Here is a 23978-nt window from a genome sequence, read left to right on the forward strand (position 1 = left end):
ATGGTGGGCTGTGCCCCTTGAAACTAAGATTGAAAATGGCAACTGGACTTGGAGCTGAGCTGCGCCCTCCACAACTAGATTGAAGGACAACAACTTGGAACTGATGGGCCCTGGAGAAACACACTGTTCCCCAATATTCCCCAATAAAATTAATAAAATAAAATGAAAGTTCTTTGCCTAACCCAGGTCATAAAGAGTTCTCCCAGGTTTTTTTCTGAGTGTTTTATAGATTTAGATTTCTGATCCACTTTGAGTTTTTTTAATATATGGTGCGAGGTAAAGGTTGATGTGTTTGTTTTTTGCATATGGATATACAGTTGTTCCAATACCATTGTTGAAAAGACTCCTTTAAATTGTTTTTGCACCGTAATCAAAAATCAGTTGGCCATATTTGTTTGGGTTTATTCTTTACTGTTTATTCCATTCCTCTGATCTGTTTGTGTCTATTTGCCAATACCACACTGTCTTGATTACTGTAACTTTACAGTAAGTCTTAAAACAGGGTAGTGTGATTACTGAAACTTTTTCAAAGTTGTTTTAGCAATTTTAGATCCTTTGCCTTTCTATATAAATTTTAGAATCTATATCTATTTAAAAAAACAACCTTCTGGGGTATTGGTTGGAATTGTAGATCAGTTGGAGTAGAATTGAAATCTTTTACCATGTTGGATCTTCCAGTGCATGAACATGGTATGTGTTTCCATTTATTTAAATCTTATTTGTTGTCTTTCATCAACATTTTGTAGTTTCCAGCATACAAATGTATTTTATTAATTTATACCTACTGTGTTTCCCCGAAAATAAGACTGGGTCTTATATTAATTTTTGCTCCAAAAGACGCATTAGGGCTTATGTTCAGGGGATGTCATCCTGAAAAATCATGCTAGGGCTTATTTTATGGTTAGGTCTTATTTTCGAGGAAACACGGTATTTCCTTTTTAAAGCTACTGTTAGTAGTATTTTTTTAATTTTGTTTTTTAATTGTATATATGATTGATTTTTTAAAAAAAATTTTATTGAGGAATGGTGTGTTTTTCCAGGGCCCATCAGCTCCAAGTCAAGTCGTTGTCCTTTAATCTAGCTGTGGAGGGTGCAGTTCAGCTCCAAGTCCAGTCGCTAGTTTTCAGTCTAATTGCAGGGGGCTCAGCCCACCATCCCATACAAGACAAGAATCGAACAGACAACCTTATTGTTAAGGGCTCGCGCTCTAACCAACTGAGCCGTCTGGCCTCCCCACCGGGAGCTCAGTGGTAGCTCAGCTCAAGTCATTGTCTTCAATCTACTAGTTATGGAGGGCGCAGCTCACTGGCCCATGTGGGAATCAAACCGGCAGCTTTCGGAGTTAGGAGCATGGAGCTCTAACCGCCTAAGCCACCGGGCCGGCCCCGAGAATGGGTGTTCTTGCCCCTTGTTGCTGAACTTAAGAGGGAATCATTCAGTCTTGGACCACCAAGTATGATATTGGCTGTAGGTTTTTTTGAAGATGTTCTTGATCAAGTTGACGTATATTTCCTGTATTCCTAGTTTTTCTAGTTTTTATCATGAATGGATATTGAATTTTGTTAAATGCTTTTTCATGTCAGTGATATGATCATGTGATTTTTCTTCTTTGAACCATTAATATGTTGAATTATGCTGAGTGATTTCCAAATATTAAACTAGCTTAGCATTCCCAGGATTAACTCCTCTTTGTCAGTGTGTGTGTGTGTGTGTGTGTGTGTGTGTGTGTGTATATACGTTACTGGATTTGATTTACCAATATTTTGTTGAGGAGTTTTGTTTCTGTGTTCATGATGGCTATTGGTCTGTAGTTTTGTTTTTTTTGTAATTATTTTTATCTAATTTGATATTGGAGTAATTTTGTCCTCTTAAAATAAGTTGGGAGTGTTTCCTTCTCTTCTTTTTTTGGAAGAGATTGTGTAGAATTGGTGGGATTTTTTTAATGTTTGGTAGTGGTAGAATTCACCTATGAAACCATTTGGGCCTGGAGATTTCTTTTTTGTAAAGGTTTTTTTAACCACAACAATTTTTTAATAGTTATAGGAATATTCAGATTACTGTTTAATCTCGGGTGAATTTTAGTAATTGTTGTTTATTTATTAATTATTATTTATTTATTAAAAGGTGTGTTTAGAAGATCAAGTTTTGCTACTGACCAGTGATGTGACCTTGAGAAAGATAGTTTAGCCTTAACCTCTGTGGTCTTTAATTTGTTCATCTGAAAAATTAGAGTTAGACTTGTCTTCTTTAAAATTCCTCATGGTTTTTAAATTCTGTAATTCTGGTAGGATAAGAGTGTACGTATGTTTTTGAAATTTATGTGAAAGGATTGTGAGCCTCTGTTTCTTGTTTCATCTGTCAGTTTTTGAACATTGGTTTATTAGATTCACATCGCCTTTAATAGATCAGGTCTGTATTTTCTTCTTATAAATAGATTATTTGTTGATGAAAAGGTGTGGTTAGAGGCAAGCCTCTTTATGCACATGTACATGATATATTTATGGTATTTGAAAAAAATTATTTTCATAAGCTATGCAAGAAGATGTAAGACATACATATGTTAGTTTTTAATGTTCTTGAAAAAAATAATCAGTTTAGAATTTATAAAATGCTAGAAATGAATTTATCTTCTGGTAATTATCCTTCTGAATCTTCATAATTTGGTGATTATTCTTGTGATTTTAAAAGTCATTCATTTTTGGCTACTTAATAGAAATAATTTCTATATAAGTATTTTATGTAAAATTATTTTTTCAAAGGTGGCACACTGTTGTGCATCTTGCCCATTTGTTGGGTTACAGCAAAGTGAAACTAGCATACAGATCTGCTGCTGGAGGAAATATTAAGTTGCAGGCTGCAGCTGGAGGATTTTACGTAGGCACCTGTGGGTTTGAGTGCGTTCAATATACAGACTGCAGTAGGAGGCTGGCACTGCCTCTGCTGACTCCAGTACACTCCTTCACTGCTGTTCTGCTGATTTCTCCACTGTCCAGAAGACAAACAAAATGGTGCAGCACGTACAGGGCATGGGGAAAGAATAACCGTCAATATGACTCAAAGGTGGGTTTGCTATACTGAATGCCAGAGAAAATTGCTTAACGAGATTAAAAGCTTAGATATAGTTCAGTATGTCAGATATCTTTAGCTGTGTTAATATTTGATTATGGCCATTTAAGAATGAAAATGTGTAGTTTTGAAATCTGCATGCGCTCTATATCTAGAGGTTTCAGGTATATTGCATGTGTAGCATTAATAAATGCATGTATGGTAGCTTATGAACAGGTTTATATTTCTGCTAAATATGTATAATGTGTATATATACACATACATATACACGAAGGCTTTTTTCCTATTAATACTAGATTTTTAAAAAAGTAAGTCATTACAGATTTTATATTTTCTCTGTTGTAAATTTGTCGCAGCTCCTACCAATGTCTCTTTCTTTATATTGTTTATTCTGTAATAGTAGAGAGCATTAGTGGAGCATTCTCTGGTGAGATGGAAAATAAGTAAAATGAACACTGGAGTTGGCACTTCATATTTTATTGATGACTGTAATGCAGTGTGAGTTCGCATTGCACATAGTCATGATTTAAATGATTACCTCTTCTATGAAAGCAAAATATTTGTAAGAACGGCCATGTTATAGACAGTGAGTATAAAATAAAGAAAGTAGGACAAGTAAAATTTCTCTGTCCTTGGTTTCTTGAGGAATGCTCAGCATTGACTCAAGGCACTGTCATTTTAGAATTACAGTATAAGAAACAATTGAACATCAAGTATAGATAAAAACATGGAGGTTCAGTTTCCCACCCCCTGCCGGAAGCACTTTACTTATGTACTCATGTGTTTTGGGTTTGTGTGGCAGCATATTACTGGGAACTGTCTACTTGAGACAAGATATATTTACTTAAGCCACACCCAACAGATTCAGCTTTTTTAATGCATTCGGGCACTATTTTAATCCTGTGCTGTTTTGTAACCATCATATGTGGGATGCCTTTAAGTTGTAAAAACAAAGAAAATACTAGATTCACAGGTTCCAGCTTAATATGTTTTGAATATCTTTGAGTTGCTGTATTAATAGCCCAGAAGAGCAATATTTAAGTTATGCAGCATTATTTCTAGAAGAGAGAGAGAGAAAGAGAGAGGGAGAATATTTGTATGATTTCAGTACAAATGTACTGCAAGTATTCTGATCATATAGGTAACAATGCTGCTGGTATATTATTTTTTGGTTAGTATTGTGGGTGTTAAATTGGGGTGTGACATTTAGAGTTCAGATTGTCTCATTTGAGAAAATATTTGCCCAGGCATTTTGAATACTTCACTTAATTTTTCTGTGCTTTAAAATGTTTTGCAAAAGATTAAACCTGAGTTTAAAATCTATTTATAATGTTTTATTCTATGCAAATGATATGTTGTATGTGATAAGAATTAACAACTGTACGGCTGTTTGCCACTGTGTTACGATACCTCACCCACTCTACTGTAGACAGAAATAATAATCGGCATTAGTCTCAGTAGTCTGCAAAGTGCTCGTAGTCTATATTTTCAAAAACTATTTCTTTTAGGCAAAACAAATTCACTCTCTCTTCTCCCCCAAAAGAAAACATAACCTTCTCTTCTGTACTATATTCCTTTACTTTTATTGAATAACACAAAAGAATAATGATGGGATTTTCATATGCCAAGTTTAGTGAAAATAGAGAGCTAACTATAGATTGAAATATGCTATATTATTAGAATGTTTCATGTATCTAAAATGTTATATAACCCTGATGGAATGTTGCAGATGAAACAAAGAAATCTGATTGGTTCCTCACAAGACACAGCAGCCTTGAAATCCATTCTAACCAGAGGCTTCTACAGCAGCCTGGATGGTTAGTTGGCATTATAGTAAAAAACATAAAAATGCCTTGGAGACGGGGAGGGGTTTGGAAGAGAAAATGAAGTTGTTAAACCACTTCAGTAATCCTTATCTTTGAGCTGTTTATTTTCTTGCAGGTTTTCCCCACCCACTCTCCACCTGAGCCTCTTTTTCTTTTCTTTTTGCTTATTGTTACTTCAAGGGACTGTTATAGTCTATTAGGTTAACAAACTTTCTAAATAGTATTATTAAATGAACTGCAAGAGTCTCTGTAAAATGTGTTTTATATTAACGATAGAATAGGTTAATGAATAATATGATTTCAGGACATTTATTAAATATGGATAAGTGGGACTTGTTGGGGAGGGGGAGGATGTGATGGGAAAGAGTTCTGAAGAACATGACAGTAATTGGAACTCTTTGGCCCTACCCTTCTCCATCATATTAAAATTGCATTAGATAATTTGTCATCTAAGACTTCAGTGGTGCTTGGTGAGGGCACACTGTTATTGACATTCAAACAGCAGCCTATTACAGGTCAAAACAGGTGGAGAATTGTTTGCTGTCTGCTAGCTATTAGAAACACCCTTGAGATGGGAGAACAATATATGTTAGCTTTTATTTATTTATTATTCTTGGCTAGATGGTCTGCTGGAATATAGTTGTAAATTACAGCATGCAACCCTTTTATCCTTTGACAGAAAATATTTAAAATACGCTTGTAGTTTATTCTATTAAAATTTGAAAATTCTTATATTTAACAGTAATAGGTCAACCTCATTTGTAGGATCTGGGGGAGGGAAAAGTTAATGTGAGCAGGAATGAACATTTAAATAAAGAATATAAATTATATTGAAAGGAAGTAGAGGAGCATAAAAAAAGCATATTTAAAGAGTAATATATAATGTATATAAAGTATGATAAAAACAAACTATATCTTTTAGATTCCATTTCTGTGCTTATTTCCTAAATTATCCAATATGCTAATAGAGTCAGGCTGAAGGCAGCTGGCTGCTAGGGTTACAGCTGAAAACAAAATGGCTGGCAAGGATTAATACTGTAAATTGGCGATAGAGAGCTGGATGCAATTAAGATATCTTTTGTTGAAGGAGAATATTATAAGTAAGTTGATGAGGGAATGACTATTGTACGAGATGCTTTTGACAATAAAGAAACATTATTTTATTAAAGAAAATGACAAATACTCTATTATAGCATAAAATCAAGAGATTTTATGCTATAAATAGAGAGGAATTCGTTTTCAACTAAGCAATAAAAAACTCTTGTTAATATTCATTTAACCATTATTGTCTTTGTAATTCTAAGATCCAGTTTCTGAGAGTATTATTTATGAGTCTTTCAGATTAGCAGTGTGGTTAAGAGTAAAAGAAATTAAAAAAATGAATGCATTAGAATGGGAGGAAATTTGGAGATAAGTTTCTGGGAGAATCTTTCAGGTTAGCATTAAATTATTTATGAATCTTTTAGATTAGAATCTTGTAGAAGGATGGAAGAAATAGAATAATAGGAAAATTTAGAGAAAAGAATGAAAATATAGTTTAGAAAAATGACATCTGTTGGTTTGTATATTAGTAAAGATTTTTCTCTGTATAACCATAAACTTTTCCACTGAGTTTTAGCAATTGTCGAAAGAGTAAATGACATTAAAATTGTTGATGGGCTCGGATAGATTGAGAAATAGCGTCAGGAATTATTAATTCCTTAGATTGAAGACAGCACATTGTCTGTCACAGTGTCACAGCACGTGTTATAAGAGGGCAAACAGTGTAAAATTGCCATCTCCTCTTCTCCAGCACATGGTATGATGCCCCAGCACTTAGTGGGTACCTAGTAACTGGTGAATGGAAATAATAACGAACACTTTATGTGTGTGTCAAAGATACACATACACACCTAGATACCTACATAATTATGTCCACTTAATTTTCACAACCTTATAGGATAAATTCAGTTATTTTATTTTATTCATTTAGTAGATAAAGAAATGGGCATAGGAAAAAAAAAGGTTAATGACTTGACCAAAGTCATACAGTAAGTGTTGGAACCAGGATTAGTACTTGTGTGGTTCGGAACATTTTCATCATCTCTTCCTCCAGTCAATTACTGAAGATTAAATGTGTTAGTATTTAACAGTATCATTAGCCCTCAGGAGCATACATTGTGTATACATAAGCTGGTAGAAACTGCAGAGCAGAGAAAACCTTTCCGCTACATCTCTTCCAAAATTGCTTTAATTGATATGTTGTTTTCTAAAATCCTTTTTTCACTTAGCAATAACTGATGATCCATTATGGTGTAGATGTCAGTTCTAAGAGCTATTAAAAAGCCCACAGCAAGTGTATTCAGGAAGCAGTTGGAAAACACATGGAGCTTTCTTTGCTCCCCAAAATGGCTGCTAGCATCTAATCAGTCATCAAGTCCAGTTGATTAAAACCTGAATATTTCTCAACATTCTCTTATCTTTTCCTCTCCCATTCTCGCTTCCTTATTTTAGGATTTCCTCGTTTGTCATTTAAATGACTACGTCTTCAGTCTCAGTACCCATTAGTCCATTCTGTATTTTACTGTAAGAATGAATTTTCATAAATGTAAATCCCCGTAACTTTCAGAATAAAATATGGCATGTCTTTTCACTAGTTCTCATTGCTATAGTTATGTCCTAATACAGATGCATACAGACATAGACAGTATACAGACTCATAAATTTTAGAATTTGGTAAAAAAAAATAAAAAAATTGATGTTTGAATCTTTTTTTCAATCTTATCAGATTGAAAAATCACAATATAAAAATGTATCCGTGAACAATTTTTAGTTTAGTATTGTGTGTGTGTTTAAAATTTACTGTGGTATCATTATCTCTGTATCATTCTTCATCTTGCTTATTTTGCTCTTGGTGTATATGGACTTGGTTTATTTCTTTTATATATTGTACAGTGTTCAATTTTATGAGCACATTTCTTCTATCCATTTCTCTCCTAATAGAAATTTGAGTTTATTTCAGTGTTTGTTTTATTACAAATAATGCTGCATTGAATATCCTTACACACATACAAGAATAAGAGTTTTTCTAGGGGCTGTATTTAGAAGTGCAATTGCCAGGATGTAGGTTATTTGCATTTTCATTTTTACTAGATAAATCTCTTACCAGTTTACACTGTACCAGTTTACACACTTCTTAGAAGTGTTGAGAGTTCCTGTCTTTCCATATCCTTGCCACATTCATATGGTCAGACTTCTTCATTTTCTTCAATCTAGTAGGTGAAAGGTAATATTCTACTGATTTAATTTGTTACTCTAATTTCTAGTGAGGCTGAATATCCTTTCATGTGTTTATTGGCCTTTCAGAGTTCCTCTTTTGTTACTAGTCTCCTCGTGTCCTTTTTGCATTGTTTCTCTTGGATTATTTATCTCTTTCTTACTGATTTATGGATATCTTTTACAGGTTCTAGACAGGGTTCAGCAAACTGCAGCCCAGGTCAAATCCCTCCTTTTTGTGTGGCCTATGAGCTAAGGATAGTATTTACGTTTATTTAAATGATTCAGAAAAAAGATTTAAAGAAGAATGAAATTTTACAGCATGTGAAAATTATGTGAAATTCAAATTTTATTGTCCATAAATAAAGTTTTATTGGGGCACTGTCACACTCATTTATTTACATATTATCTGTGGCTGCTTTTGGACTACAGTGGCAGAGTTGAGTGTTACAACAGAGAACACCTGATGTACAGAGCCTAAAATATTTATTCTCCTTATAGAAGTTAGTAGATCCTGTTCTAGATTGATCCTTAGTCTGTGACATTTATTGCAGATATCTTCTTTCAGTCTCTGTCCTGCTTTAAAACTTTGCTTTTGGTTGTCAGACTAAAATTCTATAAACTCCTGTTGAATAGAAGTCTAAATTTTTAATTTATTCATATTTATTCATCTTTTTGCCTCATATGTTTCACAAATACTTCCTTAGAGATTGCAAGTACATTCTATATTTTCTTAAAGTGGTTTAAGTTTCATTTTTTACTTTCAGCTTTTTAGTATATTTTGATTTTTCTTTTTCCCCTTAATTTTTTGGTAATGGGATTATGGTATGAGAAGGGGCTCTAATTATTTTTTTTCGATATGAAGAAAGGCAATTTTCCTTATTTTTTTGTTGAATAGCCTTTCCTTTCTCTGGTGTTTTATAATACTACTTTCTCACATCGAAGTTTCTTTATTTACATGAGAGTCTGTTTTCTGGGTTCTTTGTTCAGTTCGTTCCTTATTGTTTGATTAAAGATTTCTATATTCTACTTGGTCTTAATGATTCCTATTATTCAACCACTTAGTCATTGTTGTATTCACATTTCCTAGTTTCTTAGGAGAAAAATATAAAATGGTAATAATCGAGTAAGAATCTTACTAATGACTAGTTTAAGGAAAGGAATATTGTTTTTGAATTTTGTATATTACATATACCAAGGTTGTGTTGTTAGCTTTAGTAACATTTTTTCCTTACAACATTTTGATCTTGAATTTTTATTTTCATTGCCATCATTATCACAATCAAATAATACAGTAAATATTAGATGCTAATAAGTGAATGTTATCATGCTAAGTACTTTAAAAAACACATTTATATATGTTCATATGTAAATATAAATCAGTAACAACAACAAATTATTTAGGCATATAGAATACATAAAGTATAATTTATTTGAAACCTTTTCAGGCATATTTAGATAATAAGATTTTTTTGGTTTTTTAGTACTTAGGTTTCTCAATGTCGTTACATTTAAACATGCTTATCAGTCATAGCAGAAAGATGTCATGCCTTTTCTTGGGGCTGAAGTGGGGAGAGGGAGATTTAATTTTTAGTCTGTCAATAGAATTTATTCTGTCTTTTCAGGGAGTAAAAGGAATGAATATAAGGGTTTATTTTATGGTGAACTATGTGACATAAAAAATTCTCTATTACTAGTACTTTTGAAATTTACCCACATATATGAACTTTTGGACTTCAGATTTCTGTTTAGACATTCTGAGGGTAGAACTCAGCAACCGAAAGAAAGCCAATATTAGGAAAACAAAGGGAGGTCTAATTAGACATGAGGTGGAAAAATAGAACCTTATAGACCATGTTAAGAATTTTTATCTATTCTAATGGGAGATCATTTAAACAGTTTATTTTTATTTATTTACTTATTTTTTAAAGGAGGGCGCAGCTCAAAGTGGCCCATGCAGTGATTGAACTGGCAACCTTGGTGTTAGTAGAAATGCGCTCTAACCAACTGAGTTAACAGGCCGCCCAATTTAAACATTAAATGGGAAAGCTATTAGATTTGCATTTCTAAGTAATTACTCAGCTACTTTGTGGATAAACACTTAGAAGACAATGAATATAGGAATGGATGTAGGTTGGAGATGAAGAGAGGTGGATAGATTGAAGAGACGTTAGGAAGAAAAATCAGTAATATTTGGTGATGAATTCATTGAGATGGGGAGCTCTGATAGAGTATGAGGGTTGAAGAGGTGAGGGGAAAGTTAGAATTTCTTGTTTGGTTGTTTTAAGTTTGAAGTATATTTGAGACATTCAAGTAGAAATTTCAAAAAGGCAGTTGTTATATAGATGGACCTTTCCAATTTTCACACAGATGAATAAAGAGCTCCCTAGTATAATAATGCATTTAAAAGTAAAACATAAATATTTGGGTTGAGAATTAAGAATAATTACAGAACTCCTATTAGAATGACTTACTTGGTTTTCAGAAAAAAATCAAGTTATTAAGTAATTTCACTTCTGGCTGTTAATGTTTCCCTCTATCTAGTTTTAGATCTAGAATTGATGAGACGCTAAACAGGTTAAGATTAAATGAGATTTTGAATTGAATCCTTGGTTAAAGTGGTATATTATTTTCTCCTTCCCAATCCTTCGTTTTCTATTCTCTAGCTTGGTTAATGGTATTATAATCAGTCCAGTGAAATTCCCAAATCTGTAATTCTAAGACATCCAGAATTCCCTTCTTTCAATCATTTCACTCATGCAAATTAATTAATTCAACAGCTTTTTTTTTTTTTTTGAGCACCTACTATGTATCAGATACTGTTCTAGGCACGGAGGTAGAGCAGTGAATACAAAATTTTTTGCCCTCATGGAACTTACATTCTAGTGGAGAAGATGGCCAAAATTAAGGTAAATAAGTAAAATATACAGTATGTTGGTGATAACTACTAAGGAGAAAAATGAAGCAGGGAAGGGAGAAAACACTGTGTCTATATGTAAAGGCGGGGTACAATTTTAGATCGGGTAGAGAGGGAAGGCATCATGGAGGAAACATTTAGGTAGCTACCTGAAGAAGATGCGGAACAAGCTATACTGATATCTGATAGCAAAGTATTCTAGGCAGAGACCTTGCTATGGGTACATTCTTGGAGTGGTTAAAGCACAAGGGGAAACGATGTGCTTCAGTGAAGTCAGAGTCAAGAGAGTAGGAGGTGAACTCAGAGAAGTAATGGGGGCCAGTTCATAAAGTGCCTTGAGCTAGGGACTTTGCGTTTTACTCTTATTAAGATGGGACATTTTGGAAGGGTTTTGAGGAGCGGACTGTCATGATCTGATTTGTGTTTTAACAGAATCATTCTGATTGCTGTGTTGAGAATAGATTGAAGCCAGGCTGGGGCAGAAGCAGAGAAACCAGGTTACAGACGAGGGTGGCTTGGACAAGGGTGGAAGTAGCGAAGGATGAGAAGTAGTTTGTATATAGTATTATGAAGGTGCAGCTGACAGGATCTACTGTCGGATTGTATGTGCGGTGTGAGAGAAAGAGGCTTAAGGATACCCCCAAACGTCTTGACTTAAACAACTAAGAGAGTGGAGTTGCTGTCTTACAGAGATGAGGGAGATTATGAGAGGAGCAAGTTCACGGAGGAATATTAGGACATGTTAAATTCTGAGATACCTGTTTAATATTCAAAGCAGAGATGTAAGGTAGACAACTCCATAAGTATTGAGTTAGTTCATGGACGACGTCCAACTAGGGAGATAAATTTGGGAACCACCAATGTATAGATGAAACATAAAACCATGAATCTGTTTGAGATAACCAAGGGACGTACATAGCAAAGGGATTAGAAAAATAAACCCTGGGGCACTACAACGTTTAGAGATTGGAAAGATGAGAAGGAACAAGCCAGGGAAACTAAGAAGAAGAAGCCACAGAGGTAGGAAAATGGTGTCTTGAAAGTTAAGTGAAGGGAAAGCTTCAAGGAAAAGAGAATGATTAACTGCATCAAATGTTGCTGATAAGTCAAAAAATAAGGAAACTGAGAACTGACAATTGGATTTAGCAATGGACTTTATAGGAGAACTTGGTAAGTGTGAATTTTCCGGAGTGGTGTATATGAAAGCCTGGTGGAGTGGATTTGAGGAAGAACGGGAAAAGAAAATTGATACTAGTGATTAGAAACAACTCTTTCAAATGGGTACAAAGTCTTTGTAGTTCTGTGTCCCAAGTAGTACATGAATCTACCCTCCTTTATTTTCAATGTTTGTGCATTTATTCAGGCTTTCCGTTCCTCTGGGCGTATTGCAGTGATCTCTGCCTTTAGCCTATGACCCCACAGTGCCAACTCTGCCAGATTCATCTTTTGAGAACACTAGCCAGATCACGCAACTCCCCACACTCACAAAATAAAGTTCAAATTGATCATGAATACTGATTGTGCCTTTTGTGATTATGCCTCTGCTAACTTTTCTACTTTATATCCTGCCTCTTCTCCATGCTTTCTGTGCTCTATCCATACCAAACTCTTCGAATTTCCCTAAATGCGCCATGTTCTTTTATTCCTGTCTGGACAAATAACACCTGGTGCTGTTCCTGAACATCCCTTCTCACACTTTCGGAGGCGTGGCTTCCCTGACATCCAGGTTAATGAGAAGAGGCAGAGGTTATTCGAGGTTTTAGAATCATAGGGAACTACATCTAGATGGCATCGGTCATCTTGGTGGTGTAACTTCTCAAGCCTAGCTCAAAGGAGTAAATTTAGAATAGTTCACTATAGGTTAAAGCCTTCACTTTTCCTTTGCTATTATGTACGATATGTATATATGTATACATATTTAGTTTCATGCTACTGACAGTATCTTGAAATGATATGATGAGGATGGCAGGTTGCCTCTGTGGTCTTCCTCCCCAACACCTATAACCCCAGTCTAAACATGAGAAAAGGATCAAACCCCTACTGAGGGACATTTCACAAAATTCCTGACCAGTATTCCTTAAAACTGTCAAGGTCACCAAAAGCAGAATCTGAGAAACTCATAGTTTAAAGAGCCCCCAAAAAACATGATGGCTAAATGTAATGTGGTATCGTGGAATGAAAAAAAGACATTAGAAAAAAACTAAGGAAATCTAAATAAAGGGTGGATTTCAGTTAATAATAATGTATCAATATTGACTCATTAGTTTTAACAAATGACTAGACTAAGATGGGAAACCACGTTTGGGGATTATGGGATCTCCCTATACTATCTTAGCAACTTTTCTGTAACTCTAAAACTATTCTAAAATAAAAAGTTTATTAAAAAAAAAACACAAGCAAAAATATGTCATTGTAGACACATTTATTTTTAACAGTCTATTAATTTAAGGCACTGTTAGGCTTGGCATTTTGTACATTCATTGTGTACTTTGAAGGCACAGTCATTCACTTTTAAAATACTGACATCATTTTGATTGCTCTATTTCGAGTTAGCAAGTCTGTCTCTTGTTTCCCTGTTATTAATCATCATTATTGATGCATAGCTGTATCATGAGAATCAAAACATTCTTTGTTTAGCAGAACTTTTCTTGAGCTACAGATAAGACTTATGGGACTTTTGGATGTCTTGGGCAAATATAAATTAATAACTCATCGTAGGGAAATTATTTTTCTTTTTTAGATTTAGAGCATACAAGCTATGAAAACCTGTGAACTTGCCTCTTTTATTTTCTGGAAAGCTTTGAAATACTCTGTAGTATACTTTTGAAAAGTATTAGCTATAGTACTGATGGCATTATGTTAATCAGCATATTTTATTTGGTGAAGGATGCTTCCTTTCTCTCTAGAGGAAGAGACATTGTAAAATTTTTCTTAAGAACTGAATCACTTTTAGGTGGGTCTGGGCTTACCTATGAAAATTCTTAATGACAAAGTTCATTAGACTGATGTGAAGGATAAGGTCATAGTACTTTGGATTAATGCTGCTCATCTTTTTCTTAAATAATAGTTTGGATAAGGAAAGGAAAACACTGAAGTTTTTAGACTGTGTCTCATACCACATCAATATTGCCTATTTTTTCCTTGAACTTGATTTGATTTGATAAACGCATTAATTTTATAGCTGACCCTTGGCAAAATGAATTTGAAAATTTTTTTTAAGACTGCCCACTTCATTCTAGATTCCAAGTTGACACTTAAAATACTCGATGAAAAAGCTTTCAAAGGCACACTTTGAACATTTTACAGTCCAGAGATAGTCATATAAATAATTAACTATTATACAGTGTGACAGTGCTGTAAAACAGATATGTATAATGTGCTATGGAAGCACAGAAGAGGGAACAATTAATTCTTTCTGGCTGACATCCAGGAAGTCTTTATAGAGAAGATAGGAAATGACATTCAAGTCATCTTTTGGTGAAACGATATTGTTGATGATGATGATGATAGATGAAGATTCCAGTTATCATTTAATAAGTGTTTACTTAGTGTCATATGGCATGCTGTGTTTTATGTACATTACTACGTTTGTTTCCCACCCTAACTCCATAGGGTATTACTATGTCAACTTCACAGATAAGGAAACAGGTTCAGAGAATTGCGTTTTCCTAAGGTCATATAAATAATAATACTTCAAAGATTGTATCCAACTCAGCTCTGCTAAACTCCCAGCACTGTTAATATGCATTGGATACAATTTCATTATATTGTCAAGTGAGGTAACTGCATTTTAGGTAGAGAAAACAGTATGAATAAATTGCAATTCCTTTTTGCATTACTGTAATGCATTTCCTCTTTGAATATCATCAAGTAGGTTGGTGCTGCCTTAGTATAGGGGAATGCATTATTCAGGATTTTATGGTTACAAGTAACGGAAAATTTGACTCAGAATTGCTTATATCAGGGGTTAGCAAACTTTTTCTGTAAAGGACCAGATAGTAAATATTTTAGGCTTTGTAGCCCGTATAGTCACAACTACTGAACTCTGTCATTGTAGTGCAAAAGCAGCCATAGACTGTATGTAAAGGAGTGATTATGACTGTGTGCTAATAAAACTTTATTTATGGACACTGAAATTTGAATTTCATATAATTTTTATGTGTCATAAAATATTGTTCTTTTAATTTCTTTTAAGTCATTTAAAAATGTAAACATTCTAGCTCACCTGCTGTCCAAAAATAGTTGGTAGGCCAGATTTGGCCTTTGGGCAAGTTCATGGATCTTTGGTTTATATGGTGAAGAGGATTTATTGTATTATGTATCTGTAGTCCAGAGATAGGTAGTCTTCTTTAGTAATTCATTGTGAACAGGGACCTTGGTATCGTCCATCTCTCTACCCTACTTTTCACAGTTAACTTTATCCTTGTGTTTATTCCCCTTGTGTTTACAAGATGGCAGCCGGAATATCCTGGGTCCTCATGTGTTCTTCCATGTCTAGGGAAACACAAGACCCTTTTCAAATGCTCTTTCTAATGTCTCTTGATTTTCATCCCGTCAGGTTTCACCCCTACAGTTCCACAGGAGCCATGCTAAATCATCTACATTGACTAAATTGAATGATCAATTCTCAGTCTTCATGTTACTTGACCTATCAACATCTGATCTTTTTCATTCTATAAAACCCTTTCTTTTCTTGACTTCTGTACTCTCTTAGTTTTTTTCCTATTCTCCAGCCACTACTTCTTATTGTCTGCTGGTTTCTCCTCTTACCCTCAGCCTCTACATGTTGGATTCAGCCCCAACACTTAGTCCTCTGACCTCTCTTGTCTATCTCTTCTCTCTCTTATTTATAGTCTCTTCCTTGGGGATGTCATACAGTTTAAATGTAATTTATGTACTTATGACATACGTATGTCCATCTCTGCTTATTTGTCTAATAGGCATCCAAACTTAGTATGTCCAAAATTGAGCTCCAAATGTTCTCATCCTCAATCCTCTTCTCCCACAGCCTTTCCTGTCTCAGTAAATTGCAGATGCATTATTTGGGCCCAAAATATTGGAAGTATCCTTGGCTTCCTTCTTTATCTTTCTGTTTTGGTAGCAGATTCTCTCCATTGCACCTTCAGAATAGATGTAGAATCTGACCACCTCCACTACTCACTTAGTCAGAGTTTTCATCCTTCTTCTGGATTATCACAATAGCCTCTTAATTGGTCTGTGTCTGCTTCAGCTCTTTTCAGTACCTGCCCCTCTCCCCACCCCTACCACCTTAATGATTTTTTTGTTACAGTAGGGAGCAGTGGAGTCTTGAAAAGCATGCAGATTTTTGAAACCAGAAAATTTTGATTTTAGGATTGCTACTTTCTACAAGTGTGATTTGGGGAAAGTCACTCCTCTGAATCTCAGTCTTACATTTAAACTGGGCATACTACTTGTTTCATAGAATTATTATTAGTATAAAATGAGATAATGTTGTAAAGACCTTACTGACACTGTACCCAGCAGAGAATAGATACTGAACAAATTGTGGTTTCTTTTCTCTTTTCTACCCCAAACAGATGAGCTGCTTTTCATCTTTTCTGGTTATCGGAGTGTGTATGTAGCCAGGGAACATCTTACGTATGTACCTCTTCATAAATGGCCCTTGGGTAATGAATAAATCTGGCTTATGTTCCTGGTCTTCCTTTTGCATTTTCTTTCAATTCCATTTATGTCCTCCAGTTGATGTCTGCCCTTGTTGGCATTAAGTGTATACAGTTCTTGTATATGCTTCATTAAATGTATACTATTCGTACCTGAATAGTAAAAAGGACCAGAACTCATACCTGAATAGTAAAACTTTAATCTGTGTGTACTGTATTCCATACCTCCCACCTCTCCGATTAGGGTCATATGTTTTAAGTTTCTACAGGAGGATTGAAGACAACCAACTTAACATTTTAACTCATGAAATCTAATATTTATTCTAGCTCATTATTTAGCTGAGAACACTAAAGATGGGCTCAGGAACTGCCAAATTCAGGGTCACTTAAATTGTTTATTTTTCAACTATAATAGTTTGAGCCTGGATTGAGGAGAATAATCATTTAACATATCTCCTACTTGCAGGAAAGAAAACATTTTTCTTGGAATTGTTTAGGCACTTTATTATTAACTTTCCCTAACTTACATTCCTTCATAGGAAATCACTTAAGTACTGAATATTCTTTATATAGTTGGTATTTCTTTACTAGAAGTGTTTTAGTGCTTTAATACATCTGAGTTGAAAACTCTATGAGGTAAATTCTCCTGTGACATTTTCACCTTTGAAATAATGGGAATAGGAAATCTATTAACAGTGTTTCTCAGTATTAAGGGTATATTGTTTTATATTATTTGCTGGATTTAACTCAGTATGCTGATGAAAAACAAATGTTCTCCGATGATTATCTCAAATCCAGGAAACCTCAGCTCTGATTTGAAAAACTAGCACTTGAGTTGGACAGTCAGGTCTTTTTTATTCCTGTACCTGTTAACATCAGTGGGTTTTCCTCTGTAAAGTTCACAATACATTTGAAGTAGATCTTTAACTCAAGTTTGGTGAGTAAATTTGAACTTCACAGACATAGGTGGCCCTGTTCTACCTTCTTCACTCTGGGATGATGTAATTAGTATTATGCAAATAACTTGCTTGATGACTGAAGGTCTTCTGTTTTGTCTATAAATATAAGTATTATATGTGGGAGGTCTTATCTGTCCTGAAGGAATTGTGTGTTAAGCAAAGCAAAAACATGTCAAGTACTGTACATCATTGCTGTCTTACTATTTTGGATAATGGGATTCATTAGTTCCATAAGCGTACTACAAACTTTTAAAGAGGTTGAAAATTTTTTTTTACACCATCTTGGGGCCATGGTGAGTTTATCATTTTTAAAATAACTTTAACTGTTTACTTTTACCTGAGAGTTAATCTCAACTCTTATGATTAGTCTCCATTGGGGTAAAACACAGTTAAGGTTTCAGTCTTAGAGGAGTGCATTGCTCAAATTTACTGCAACGTATTTCTGGTTCATTGGTTTGCTGACTCAAAACTGCATCTTAAGCCATTTCCTGCCTGTATTTTTCCTGTGGCTTGTTTGATTGATACTCAGACATTTCGAAGATCATACAAATTTAATGTTATTTTAAGGCTTGTTTTTGTTTTTCTCCTTTTATTGTTTAGGATGACAGTGTTAGTAAGGGGAGATGTCTGTTTAATTTGTGTTACTTCTCACATACGCCAAGGGCTTGTTTTGATGTTAAAAAAGAGAATTTGATACATATATGAATTATTTTGTCAGAAAAATGAAAATTTAAAGCATGCCTGAATAGGACTTTTGCTCATTGTAATTGATTACCATGTCAAGGAGGACACTTGCATGAAAAAATTAAGTGATCACTAGGATGGAAAATTGACTAGGGTGATATTTACTCATCCTGATAACCTGATATGTAAGATGCCATAGATTTCTGGTATTGTTTTCTATTTTGATAAATAGAAATTTATTTATTAATAAATTTATTCATTAAATCTGTATTTCATAATAATTTCGGACTTCATAATACTTTTTTTTTCTTCATCTGTTGAAAGACCTGTGTTGTTTGACCTTCAGAATTTCCCAGTTTGAATTTTGTTGATTGTGCACTCAGGAACAATTCAACATTTTTGTCTGCTCTTTGTTTTTCCTGAAAACTGACAGCAAGATTCAGAGGTTTGACCAGACTAAAGTTTGATTGCTTTGGCAAAACTATAATTGTTGTGGTCCTGTCCTCAGGAAGCATATAGTGTCTGGTTTTTACTCTTGTTTGATGTTATTGGCCATTGATGCTTGGGGCCTGTAGATCTATTAATTCATTACAAGTTGTGAAATGGTGCTATTCTAATTCTATCTTGTTTCTCATTTATTATCTGAAATAATTTTATAAGATCTCTTTTATGTACTCATTGGCTACTAGTATAGTTTATATAGGAAATGCAGGATGAATTGCTTAATTCTTTTATTTCTCCGGTTTTCAAGATAATGACCTGGGTCCCTGTTAATCTCAGAAGGTAACCCGTTAGTGTGGCGGTGGTGTTATGATCTCATGGCAGTGAGAGCTTCTTCACTGCGTCTTTTTGATGAGAGCCTAGTTGTACATTATCTTTGATAGCTTCCTTACTGTTAATATGTCAGTATGTTCTAGGTTTATCTAGTACATTTCCTTTGCTAAACCAGCTAGTTCTCTAAGAAATCTTGGTTTATTTTAATGGAGAATAGCATTTCAGAATCACAGTTTGGGCTCGAGGGATGGTCATGGCGACTCGGTGAGGCACTGTGTCTGGGCATTTTCAGTGGACAGAGCTAGAACATACCTGTGACTTGCAGGATTCTACTGATGTTTCCAATATGGAGTCCATGCCACAGAGTTTTTATTTAACTTCTTCTGTTATTATTTCTGTAGTTCCTTTCTTCTACACTGAGAATTCTGGTTCTCGAGGAGATGATAGCACTAGAGTATACCATTACTCATTTGCTTTATCCCTGTTTATAAACATTACCGCTACCAATTTTGATTACTGAAATCAGTTAAATTTTTTTTGTTCATTTATTCTTTCTCCGTTTCTTCCCTCATTTGTTTATGGTTGCACTGTATCTGTTACATTGTCAGAATTTATAGCCATTACATACTACAATCTCTCCATTAAAAAAAACCCATTTGGAATCTTAATGTTACAAACAATTGTATAGTATATTTAATGCTCATCACTAGTCCTTATTTTGATGTTTCTCTAGTCACTTTGGTTGCCTAAAGTTAGTTCTGTATTAGAGCTAGGAAGGGATTATTTTTTCCTCTTTCTTTAAAATATAGTAATTTTAGTAGAAAATGCCTTTGTACATTGATCTAAGTTAATTATCTGAAATACACATGGTGCTCTTATAATATGTAGTTTCAAATATCTATGTATCTATATCTATATATATACACTTGTATATGTGGGTGAGTATGTATACATGTATTTACACCGACATATAACTATACATATTACACATACATGCACACTGTTTTTTCTGGAAAGCTTTTTTAAATTATAGTTTTTAGTATTCTGTTCTCTAATTTGGGTTTTCTTCTTTAGGGACTCCTATTTTTATCCTTATGCTGGATCTTCTTTGCCTGTCTCTGATACTTGTTACCTTCTTGCAAATCCTTTTTAATCTTCTTTTTAAAAAAATTCTTAAAGATTTTCATCCTTTTACCTTCTATTTCTTTTAAGATCTTTTGTTATATTTATTTGCTCTTATGTTTCTTATAGTTTAGTGTTTGTTACTGAAATGGTTTTTGTTTTCTTTTTCTTGGTTTTTGTCTCATTTCTGAGTTTTTCTGATTCTGATTTTATATTGCTCTTTCATATATTATATAATTTTCTTATTGCTCATAAAATATGTAAATGTCATTTTTATTATAGTAAAACATATAGCCCAAGGGATTATTTGATGTATTTTAGACAAATAAGCAACATTAACTAATTTAGACATTGCTTTAAATCAAGGCTTCTAAACTGGAATTCAATGAATGGACTTCAAAGTTGATAACATTGCTTCATTATATGCAAAGTAGAGTACATACTATGTATAGGGGTACAGAAAAAACACCTTTACTTTCTCTAGCGTTTACGAAGGGAAAGTAAATTATCCCCACAAAAGTAAGGGTAAGAACCTTTGCTTTATATAGGAAAAATCCTCAAATATTTTAATGATTGAAATTACAGGAAATGAAAACAAATGATAGAAGTAGCAGTTTTAAGATATAGGTGGAAGCAGAGAAGATATTACATTAATTTCATGATCTTTTTGCTTATGCTCTTTCTAATTTTACACAGATGGAGGGAGCGAGGAACCACCGGATCGAAGACAGTCAAGTGTAGACTCTCGCCAAAGCCGCTCTGGGCAAGGTAAATTTTCATTAAATTTATTATGAAATTTTGAAAAACAGACATCAGCTCTTCCTTCCTAGTACTTAATCTGAGGACTAGGGTTTTTGCTGGGTCTAGTTTAAATACTTTAGAGCTTAAATATTAGAGTCTAAAAGTGCATTATGATAAAAGAAAATGAAAAATAATCTCATGTCATTTTTTTAAATGATATTGAGGTTTTAAATAATTTTGGAGCATTGAGGTATATGTCTGGATACCACTTTTGGAATAGAACCAAAAGTAAATTTTTAGCAGTAACGTTTGTTGGAGTATCATCACACTGGCTTTTTAAAATTTCATCAAGGCACTATTTGTGTTTCAGCTCTCAGAAGAAATGTTTTTTATGTATAATTGCTGCCTTAAATTAGGATCTTCTTACTTATTTTCCTTTCTGTTTAAAATTTATTATCATTGGTTTTTAACTGATTTTTTGAAGTGACAACTTCCAAACTAGGTAAAAATATTCTATATCAGTGAAATCTTCAGGTAAAGCCTTCCCTATCTATTATAACTTATTTAAAATTGCATGACTAGCACCTCCACTTTCCTTTTTCTTCATAGTAACTTACCGCCTTTGTATTTATTTTATTTTCTCTTTCCAAAACTAGTGTGAATGTTCCATGATTGCAGAGATTTTTGTTTGATTTGGTCATTGCTGTATTTTCAGTGCCAAGAATAAATACCTAATATATAGTAGAAAAAATTTTTATTCTAGAAAAAAATGTTGTTGAAAAAAATGTAAGAGAATGAGAATTTATATTCATATAAACTAATGAGTATATTACAAAATTTCAGGCAGTCATTACTGAGTTTCATTTTTAGAGAATCTTTACTTAAAAATGAAAAAAAAACCTTGGATTTACAAATATGCAGTGTTTTAATCTTGTTAAAGCTCCTGTTTGATTTATTCCATAAACCTGTTCCCTTTTTTCTCCAACTTTGCTCTTCCCAAGTTTTAGAGTTGTACTACTATTTTTATAAAATTGCTTGTTGCAGAATAAAAAGAGGAATAATTTATGCAGCTTGATTTGGAAATCTTAACTTATACTAGTACTTAATCATGCTGAGGAAACTGATTAAAAAGAAACGCACACAAATGTAGTCTTCAGAGATTCCTTAAATAAACAGCCCAGCTAAATCATTCCATGTATCAAAGCTTCCAATCAACTTCTTAGCCCTCTTTTCTTCAGTATGAGCAGCTAATCAAAGATTACTAGATCTTTAAAGAAGCCTTCTAATATAATGAAAGATAGACATTAAATTAAACAGAATAAAGCAACTTGGAGAGAACAGAAATTTTGCAGAGGAAAATAATAGAACCATTATTAACATCCTCAGGGAAATAAGAGAAAATTATACAGCCATGAAACAAGGAGATACTATAAAATAATAATACTCTTGATTTTAAAAGAGGTTTTAGTCATTAAAATTCTGATAGCAGAGATAAAATGCTATGTAGAAGTATTAGAAAATTAATATTGAAGAAACCCCTGAAAAAAGTTGAGCAGAAAGGCAAAGATTATAGAAAAGTGAGGAGTGTTAAGAAACTTACAGGATCAGTCCAGGAATTTCAATATTTAAATAATAGTTGTTCCCAAAGGAAAGAACAGATAAAATGGGAAAGAAATCATCAACTAAATGGTTCAAGAGAATATTCTTATAGCCAAGGGGATGTGAAGTATTGCATAGGGAATATAGCCAATAATATTGTAATAACTTATGTGTAGTGCCAGGTGGGTACCAGATTAATTGGGGGGATCATTTCATAAATTATATAAGTATCTGACTACTACTTTGTACACCTGAAATTATTATAAAATAATGTTGAATGTCAACTGTAATTGAAAATTTTTAAAAAATTAGTTTTAATTTGGAGAATTAAGTAGAAGATAGATGATAGATAGATAGATAGATAGATAGATAGATAGATAGATAGATAAGAGAGAAATAGTTTTCTTGAACAAAAGAACATGAGGTTCCTGGTTAAATGGCTTGCTGAGTACTTGGCACAGTGGACAAATATAAATACAAACTCAGACACATGGTAATGAAATTTCAAATCACTGGGCCAAACAGAAGACCTGTCATGCTTCCAGAGAGGAAAAAAAATTTGTTATATACAAATGTAACAGGAATCAATTGGCTTTGGATTTCTCAGTGGTAGCATTAGAAACTGAATGAAAAATGGAGCTTCCCTTTCAAAATTCTAAAGGAAATAATTTGAGCCTTAGTATTTCTTATGCACTGAAACTATTAATCAGATATAAAATTAAGATGTTTTAAGATATGTAAGTTTTTTTTAGCCTGCCCTGTAGTCTTTTTCTAAGAAATCTGTGGGAGGATGTGATCCATCAAAATGAGAAAGTCAGCCATATTAAAATAAATAAATTGGTTACAGGAAATAGGAAATTTAACAAAGGAGAAAGGTGAAGAAATCTTCAGGATGGCAATGAAAAGACAGGGACAGAGGACGACCAGACCAAATTGGAGTAGGTTAGAAGCCTCTAGAAGAGCCGTCCTCAGGAAATGACATTGATAAAAACCTGATGCATTTAATTATCTTTAGAGAAGTTTTAGACAAAAGGCTCAGGTTTGAATTGGTGATAAATAAATAAAATAATAAGTGAAAGAAAATCTAAACTCAAGGGAAAACAATGTGTAGGAAAGGAGATGTTAGAGTAAGTCCTCAGTCCTTGGGGCAGGGTGTGGGTAGCTGATGTCCGTGCCAGTCACCTCTAATAGTAAACCTTTCCAGTTTACTCCAGTTTGATGTAATATTTTCATTATTTGATTTGGACTATTATGGTTTGGAAGCAGTCCTCTAAAGTAGGATGAGCAAATCTGGCCTGTGTGGCCTATTTTTGTACAGTTGATAGATTTGATTTCCTAAGACAATTATTCATGTGGGATATTGACTTTTAGTTTTCTTGTCCTATAATGTGTT

General features: G+C 33.7%; 1 protein-coding gene across 11 annotated transcripts in view; it reads left to right on the top strand.

Annotated features, from left to right (window-relative positions):
* The window catches only part of TANC2 (tetratricopeptide repeat, ankyrin repeat and coiled-coil containing 2), a 341550-nt gene that overhangs the window by 117543 nt on the left and 200029 nt on the right, over window positions 1–23978 (top strand). For 9 of the 11 annotated variants that reach the window (XM_074320171.2, XM_074320170.2, XM_074320174.2 and 6 more), the window contains one exon: window positions 20942–21013. In XM_074320171.2, coding sequence (XP_074176272.2) covers window positions 20942–21013 — 72 coding nt within the window. Of the gene's footprint in view, window positions 1–2933; window positions 3061–16622; window positions 16684–20941; window positions 21014–23978 lie in introns of those variants that run through there. The other 2 variants (XM_074320175.2, XM_074320176.2) reach the window with 2 other exon arrangements.

Source organism: Rhinolophus sinicus, chromosome 12 (assembly GCF_057876585.1).
Source record: "Rhinolophus sinicus isolate RSI-liver-muscle chromosome 12, RSI-T2T, whole genome shotgun sequence".
Lineage (NCBI taxonomy): Eukaryota > Metazoa > Chordata > Mammalia > Chiroptera > Rhinolophidae > Rhinolophus > Rhinolophus sinicus.